Below are 8,393 nucleotides of genomic sequence, written 5' to 3' on the forward strand. Positions count from 1 at the left end.
GCAACTTGGTATATAATATTTCATGAGATCATAACAAAAAAAAACAGCATTCAGTGTCTCCCTACCTCCAACAGAGCGTGATGTAGGAAGTCCCTTATCACCCATATACTTGTAGATGGAAGGTGTAAGACAATCTTCCACATGGCTCTTTACACCCTGAATATCGAAGAGAATACTCGTGTCATACAAATCTCTGCTAACGGCAGGAAAACCCCCCTGACATCCTCTTCTATTTCATTGGTAATGTCGATTGCCCAGTGAAGGTGCAACTTTGTAATCTCTCCGACGAAGTCTGAGAAGTTTCATGGGAACAAGCGGCTTCGGTCCCCACACCGAAGTAATGTGGAGGCACAGGCGGCTCCAAACGCTTAAATATCAGCGTTTTCAGTGCTGATGGAGGTGATTTATATCTGCTTGTTTGGAGTAACCATATCATATATAACTGACTCTCCACCGCCTATATCAGAATGTATCATCAGTGACGTTAGAGTCGCGTCACTACCGCATTGTCGGGATGCTGCATGAATTGTTTGGTTTCAATGACGTGACATTCAGGAAGGAATCACAGCCTGTAAGGTTAGACAGAGACTAACGGGTTGACATTAGACTGGACCCATGATGGGAAAGGTTATTGAAGAATTATTCTGTGAAAAGTAAAGTCAAGTGCAGCATCAGTGATGTTACAGTCAGTGGGAATCAACGAAACGCTGTGTAACAAAAGCAGTTACGGAACGGAGCGGGACCTCTTCACTGAGTTACTATGGGACAACGAAAGGACCCTCCTGGAGCGATGCTCTCCGTAGGCGAGTGTAGCGCTGATGTCGCTCCCTCGGGGGTGGGGGTGTTCTGTTGTGGAATGTGAATGAAGGAGCTTCATGATCCAGCTGCTCAGTCAATCAGCTGGGGAACAGGTGGCACTGGAGCGGAACATCAACCCTTGTTTGTTCATTGGCTGTAAGTAACTTCCTTCATTGCACAACCCGCCTACCCGCGACGGAGAATTCGTGTTTCCTATAAATTAGCAGGGTATCGTGGTCCGAGTCACACGCTGATGTGAACTGCACAACGGGAGATAATTCAAGCAATCGAACATGAGTCGACCGGCGATCCTACAGGTGAAAGACGTTTGTTACCCTGTTCTAGCGGTGTTTGGTTTACCCGGTAAGTCGTATTAATACAGTGTCTAACAGCTATTGGCCTTCGGCAGGACATTGATATTCTTTATGAAGTATGATCAGAAGATGCGCCGCAATGTGTCCATTATACAAGATGCTCAATAGTCGCTGTATCGTTCCGTGTCCACACGGCCGGTGAGGAGACATTCCTCTGGACACAGGAGGCCGTCAATTACGTATTGTACAACTTCAACTCAATAACTCAATCCCAGTGCTCAGAGTCCTGATGTGTGATGGCCGATGTGCAAAATGATCTCTGTGCCACCCGGTCTTCCCAGTGTTTTACTTTAAATGAACGATGGATCTGTATTTACAGCTCCGTTCCTTTTATGCGTTTCATCTCACAGCCTACCATTCACCATGCAATGGTAACCTGGTTTATCCTCCTGCAGGGCAGCACATTACCCAGGCTCCCAGTACATTACACGGGCTGTTTCTCAGCCCGTTTCCAGCCGGTGAAGATCACACTGTGCAGTGCCTTTCCGTCCTGCCTCTGCTCACTCTCAGACCACCGGACTAAACAGAAATACATCCGAACGTATTTCAGAAATAAGTTGTAAGATTCCCCTCTTTTCCTCCTTCAGTGATGTCTTTATCTGCTGGTGTTTCTTTCTGTTGCAGCTAATTTGTTAACAATTATTATTCTGTCCCGGGGAAAATGCGGTCTTTCCAAATGCATCTCTGCCTACATGACGATGATGGCTGTGTCAGATCTATCGGTCATTCTCATCAATGTCCTTGTCTATGAGATTTTAATATTCCGCCTGTCCAGTTCATTTCTGCATTATACGGAAGTCCTTAAAGCCACGATCTACGTGCTGGCGGTCACTCTGGAACTATCACGGCGGTACACGGTGGCCTTCACCTGTGATCGATATGTTGCCATATGTTGTCAGAAGTTTAAAACAAAATACTGCAGAGTGAAGACAGCCAGAATCCTGGCAGCAGTAATACTGGCGGGGCTTTGCTTGGAGAATATACACTTCTTGTTTGCATTTCAGCCTCAACGAATAATTGGAAATATTTCGTGGGGTATCCGCCCGAAATTGGACATCTTCAACTCCCTAACGTTTGTCGCGCTCAGCAGATTCAAATCCTTTCAAAACCTGTGCGCATCCGGTTTAATAATTCTGTTTAATGGGATGACGGCCAGGCATATCTTAGTGACCAGCAAATCCCGGAGGGGCTTCCGAACCCACAAGAGTAAGATTGAACGTGACCCGGAGATGGAGAACAGAAAAAAGAGCATCATATTACTGTTCTGTGTATCGGGCAGCTTCATGCTATTTTGGTTGCCGTCGGCAGTGACCGATATTATCGCCAGCATAACCATGTATTTTGATCGCGACTATAACTCTGCCCGATATATCGCTGCTCAAGCCGGGGCTCTGCTCACGAACATGAGTTCCTGTACAAACACGTGTATTTATGCAGCCACCCAAACTAACTTCAGGGCAGAGTTGAAAACGTTGATACTGTCTCCTTGGACGCTTATCCGGGAATTGATCAAGAGAAATGTCAGATCTCCTAAGGCTTTCTCCCATGAGTAGAACTCAGTTCCAGCTCGTAAACGTCTTACAACAGGCAACATTTTGTAAAAGATCCGCGCTTTTAGTTCGATAATAAGATAAAGATTCTCATTTAAAACATCCCGATGCTGGTAACTGAACGTGTCTCGTTTGTGTCTGATAAGAATTAGCTCAAGGTAGAAATAAAATGTATGAATGCGCGGAATGGGCCGGATGGAACACAGTATTGAATAGACAAGCTTCATTTCAAAGTTAAAGAAACCAAACTATTTGCACCCAACATTGGATCTCTGTTAAACATCAGAGAGCTACGGTCAATAACACCCTTATTCCATATTTCCCGATCTGTCAAACTGTATCACGTCAAACAGCGAAAAAGAGGGACAAAAACTTTTCGAATAATTAGTACAAGAATGCAAAGTTGGAAATAAGTTACATCGCCTTTCAAAAGATCTTGTGTTAGTTTAGCTTACGTTGTGTGGTTCAATTTATTTCGTGATCGGCAGTTCCGCTCAGCTGTACCAGAACCTCCTCAATTGACCAGCCACCCCTCGGCAATAGAAGGCGATCTTCTATTCCTGATCCTGAAGACATTATATTCGATGTTACCCCGCGGTATGCCTAGTTACGGAAATCAGCCCTTACAGGAGTCAGAGATCAACGCCTAAATATTTGAGTACCTTCTGTGAAAACTAATAAATAATCACACGATTTTCAAACTGATTTTATTAAATCATGTACAGGTGACCCGCATTCACTTTCTAAAAAATCTAATATGGTTCATATTTCAGGGAGGCCATACTCTCACCAACGCTCCACAGCACGCCCAGCAAACCCATCCCCAAAATCCCGGGACTGAAAAACTGATTTACTCAGGTTATTAACAAGGAGCACGAGAAACTGATTCTCACCTGGTCTAAAGCCGACTGAGCCAAAGCAATCTCGCTTTTTCCTTCCACAAGCTTCAATGTCACTCAAACCTGTTGAATTGTCTGCCTGATTTATTGGATTTGATGGATTTTGATGTTGAGGGATGTCTGTTAGGTCCAGCCCCTGTAGGCTTTTGGAAAGCTAAGAAGGATGAGTTGTGGGAAGTTGAGGGATTTCTGTTAAGTCCAGTCCCTGTAGGGTTTTGGAAAGCTAAGAAGGATGAGTTGTGGGAAGTTGTTAATGCATTGCAACTTAAGCCACAGACAGGTATGACGAAGGGGGAACTTCGAATGATAATAATGGAGCACAATATTTTTACTAAGTGCTTTAGTGAAAAGGAGGTAGAAAATTTTCCTCTAGAGGTCCAGACCTGTCTGGAAGAGATGAGATAATTAAGTTAAGGGTGGAAGAAGCACGGAGACAGAGAGAGGGAAGGGAAAGACAGAGACAATTCGAGAGGAAGATGTGGCAATCTGAAGGACCAGTGTTGGACACTCATGATTTATATTGCCTAAAAGAGTTGGTTGTAGTTGAAAATTTTAAGGAGTGTGTTCCCGATGAAGTAAGGGCAGTCCGAGATGAAAAGAATGCCGCTACCTTGAGGGAGTCTGCTGGGTTAGCAGACGAGGTTGTTTTAACCCGCAAGGTTGAGTTTACTCCCGATGTGAGTTGCCCAGAGGGTAACTGGGAGGATCAGGGGAATTTGGAATTTGAAACTGGGACTGGTATTGATAGCCTAGAAGAGGCAGGTGTCCCGTTTGCCTGTGTTCAGGTTATGGTGGTACCTATGGGTTCACAGGGTACTGAAACTTGTGTTGAAACTCGGGAAAGGTCTGAGGTGTCTGATTTGGTCAAAAAGGAATGCAGTCCTTTTGGGTCAGATGGACTTGGTTCAGTGAGTAATTGGTTAACCCTGGCACCAGTGGAAATTGAGGATTCTCAGTCACTTGTGTTAGAAGGTGTTCTAAAAGGTAGTGATCAGATGAAAGCTGGTGATGTGAATTTTATGGATAACAGTGAGAAAGGGGCTGTTGTTCAAGATTATAATATAGAGAACAAGAATTGTTTTGGTTTTGGGTTTGAGAGGCCACCTGTCTGGGTTACTATGGAGACGAATCGAAGTAAAGGTCGAAAAAGCGGATTTGATGGATGGTTTGGGAACTTCCTGAATGTAAACATGGTCTTTCTGAGCTTAATGACAGTGCTGAGTGTGGTAAATATTAAATTGGCACCTGGTCAGGGAGAAGTCAATTGAACAGTTCAGCTGACGAGTAAGCTTGTGGCTGCTGAGGACCCGCCTACAGATTCTGAAGTTTATCCCGCCTGCGCAGTCACCCGAAGCACGGTGAAAAGGGCGGCTGGAAAAGGCCCTGAGGTGTCTGCAGCAGACGTGGATTAAGCTGAGACGTTTTTACCGATCCTGTATCGGAAGGGGTTAGAGGATGAGATGAAAGAGGATAGTGGAGTTGAGTAAGGACAGGTGATGGATTTACCATTAGCGAGGAAGGAACTTATAAAAGAGCAGAGACGTGATGAGGAGCTTGTGGCATTGAAGGAGACAGCACTCTATGAAGCGGGATTTAAGAAGGAACCAATGGGCTACTATATGAAGGAGGGAGTATTAATGAGAAAGTGGAGGCCGACCACCATGCCAGCAGATGAGGAATGGGCGGTGGTCAACCAGTTGGTGGTTCCGAAGTTTCATCGGGAAGACATATTGAACATGGCCCACAAGGGAAACGGTACATTGGGATAAGAGGGACACAATTGAGGAGACCCTGGGGTTCAGCCCATTTGAGATTGTTTTCGGTCACAGGCCCAAGGGACCTCTGGCCTTACTTAAAGTTAAATGGTCTAACACGACAGTGCATGTCAATGTGATTGACTATGTTTTGAAATTCCGAGAGATGCTCAGCAGAATATGTGACATTGCCGACGAAAATCTGCGAGACTCCCAAATTAAAATGAAGCAGTGGTATGATAGACGAGCACGTGAACAGGTATTTCAAGTGGGAGATAAGGTCTTGGATCTGTTCCCATTAGTGACCAACCCCCACAGGCGAACTTCCAAGGTCCGTACAAGGTAATTCAGAAAATATACTCTCTGAACTATGTTATCGAAACCCCTGACAGGAGGAAGCCGAGCCAGTTGCTACACGTTGATGTGCTGAAAGGTTATCGTGATTCAAAAGCTGCTCCAGTCGGTGCTGTTACGAAAACAAATGAGGCTGTAAGGATTAATAATGAGAGGCCTGAGCATCTTGAACAGATAAATATAGTGCCCACCAGACTAGAGAACTCTGTTATTTTGGCCAATTTTGCTGAGGAGGTCACGCATTTGAAGCCTGGACAGAGGGAACAGCTGACAAAGCTAATTGTCCGGCATGCAGATTTATGCCCAGACGTTCCGAGGAGATTCGAGGGAACAACACATGATGTTATTGTTACTTCAGCCCAGCCTATTAAGCAGCCCCCCCATCGGATGAATTTGGAAAAGATCAAGCCAGTGGAAAAAGAAATTGAACATATGCCAGCTGCTGTTATTAACCAGGAATCTTCCTCAGCATGGGCATCTCCATGTGTGGTTGTCCCGAAGCCTGATGGTAGTGTAAGGTTCTGTACAGATTACAGGAAAGTGAATGCCATCACAAAGTCTGATGCTTATCCTATCCCAAGGTTGGATGATTGCATTGATAAAGTGGGTAAGGCGAGATACATCACCAAGATTGACTTGCTAGAAGGATACTGGTGTGTTCCTTTAGCTGGCAGGCTCGAGAAATTTCAGCATCTGTCACTCCATCAGGGTTATATGAGTATAATGTCTTGCCTTCTGGAATGAAAAACGCTCCAGGGACATTTCAGAGAATGATTAACTCAGTGATTAAAGGGTTACAGAACACAGGGGCTCACATTGACGATTTAGTGGTTTGGAGTGATACGTGGGAGGAGCACATTGAGGCTGTGGAGGAACTATTCAAACGGATGTCTGCAGCCAATCTCACCGTGAACTTCGCCGAAAGTGAGTTCGGCCATGCCAGGTTCACATACCTGGGGTATGTGGCAGGACAGGGGCTGCTGGCTCCTGTGCAGGCGAAAGTACAGGCTATTTCTGAAGCTCCCGTGCCGACTGATAAGAGGGCTCTGAGAAGGTTTCTGGGAATGGTGGGGTACTATCGGAAGTTTTGTAAGAACTTTGCTGATATTGCCCTCCCTCTTACAAAGCTCTTGCAAAAGGATGAAACGTCTGTGTGGAGCAATCCTTGCCAAGAAGCCTTTAAGAGTCTGAAACCTATGCTGTTTTACCTCCCAGAGTTAAAAGCACCTGACTTCGAATCCCTTCTCCCTGGCAACCGGCGCAAGTGACGAAGCTGCAGGGGCTGTCCTACTGCGGAGAGCTGAGGACGAAATTGAACACCCAGTGGCTTATTTCTCTAGGAAGTTTAATGTGCACCAGAGAAATTATTGCACTGTAGAAAAAGAATTACTGTCACTTGTTCTGGTGTTACGGTATTTTAAGGTTTACATTTTTCTGGCACAGAAGCCATTGATTGTTTATACTGATCACAACCCATTGGTATTTTTGACTAACATGAAGGATAAAAATAAATAGTTATTAAGTTGGAGCCTGGTGTTGCAAGAATTTGATATTAAAATGCAACATGTAAAGCGAACTGACAATGTAATTGTTGATTGTTTATCTAGATGCTAGATATGAAATTATATCTGTGTTACTCTGTTAGTTAATGACTGCCTCTGTATTATATTAGATTCTGTAAAGTGCCGCCGGTAAAAATTCTTTTAAGGGTGAGGGTGTTATATGTGACGAGAAAACCAGTGGGAGATGGGGTCCAGAGTTGTCCCCCCTGTGAACTATGCAGCTAACAGTAGACAATAGACAATAGACAGTAGGTGCAGGAGTAGGCCATTCGGCCCTTCTAGCCAGCACTGCCATTCACTGTGATTACGGCTGATCATACACAATCAGTACCCCGTTCCTGCCCTCTCCCCATATCCCTTGACCCCGCTATCTATAAGAACTCTTTCTAACTCTCTCTTGAATGCATCCAGAGACTTGGCCTCCACTGCCTTCTGGGGCAGAGCATTCCACATATCCACCACTCTCTGGGTGAAAAGGTGTTTCCGCATCTCTGTTCTAAATGGCCTACCCCTTTAACGAGAGAGAGAGAGATGAAGAGGGGGGAGGTGTCCTGTTGCAGATGGGAGAGAGAGAGAGAGAGAGAGAGAGAGAGAGAGAGAGAGAGAGAGAGAGAGAGAGAGAGAGAGAGAGAGAGAGAGAGAGAGAGAGAGAGAGAGAGAGAAGGATTAAAATGGATGATTTAGTATTCTGGCTTCTTCGCTAAATCTTGACTTTAACGGCAAGGACATTTGGACTGTTTGTATGGATCTCTGCTGACACAGCAGAATGATGCCAGGTGTCTACTGAGACCGGAGGGAGCGGCCAGTTCGATGGACATGGTCAGTTGATGGACGGCTGATACCCCGTCAGGGGCGATAAAAGACGGGTCTGCTGAGACACTGGCAGACACGCCACGAGACACTGCTAGTGTGTTGTGCAACCACAGGAAGGTGGGGGCTTGGAGGACCGAATCGGGAGATCGGTCACAAAGCTCACAGCGTGACGGCAAGACCGGTGGGGTTTGTGTGCGTGTCCACTCACGCCAGACGGACGAGTCCACCACGGAAGAACAGTCCAGCCGAGATCGAGGGGTCATAACCGAACGACCACATCAGTACAACG

General features: G+C 45.6%; 1 protein-coding gene across 1 annotated transcript; it reads left to right on the plus strand.

Moving 5' to 3' along the window:
* The first annotated feature begins 1,091 nt into the window (after positions 1-1,091).
* LOC132389029 (vasopressin V2 receptor-like) lies at positions 1,092-2,725 on the plus strand. The gene is made up of 2 exons (XM_059961441.1): positions 1,092-1,161; positions 1,797-2,725. The coding sequence occupies exons 1-2, from the start codon at positions 1,092-1,094 to the stop codon at positions 2,723-2,725; spliced, it is 999 nt and encodes a 332-aa protein (XP_059817424.1).
* The last annotated feature ends 5,668 nt before the right edge of the window (positions 2,726-8,393 follow it).

Source organism: Hypanus sabinus, unplaced genomic scaffold (genome assembly GCF_030144855.1).
Source record: "Hypanus sabinus isolate sHypSab1 unplaced genomic scaffold, sHypSab1.hap1 scaffold_464, whole genome shotgun sequence".
In the NCBI taxonomy this organism is placed as follows: domain Eukaryota; kingdom Metazoa; phylum Chordata; class Chondrichthyes; order Myliobatiformes; family Dasyatidae; genus Hypanus; species Hypanus sabinus.

Coding starts and splice junctions, on each gene's coding strand:
- LOC132389029 (XM_059961441.1), top strand. CDS start 1,092: ATGAGTCGACCGGCGATCCTACAGGTGAAAGACGTTTGTTACCCTGTT. Junction 1,162..1,796: donor AGCGGTGTTTGGTTTACCCG/GTAAGTCGTATT, acceptor TTTCTGTTGCAG/CTAATTTGTTAACAATTATT.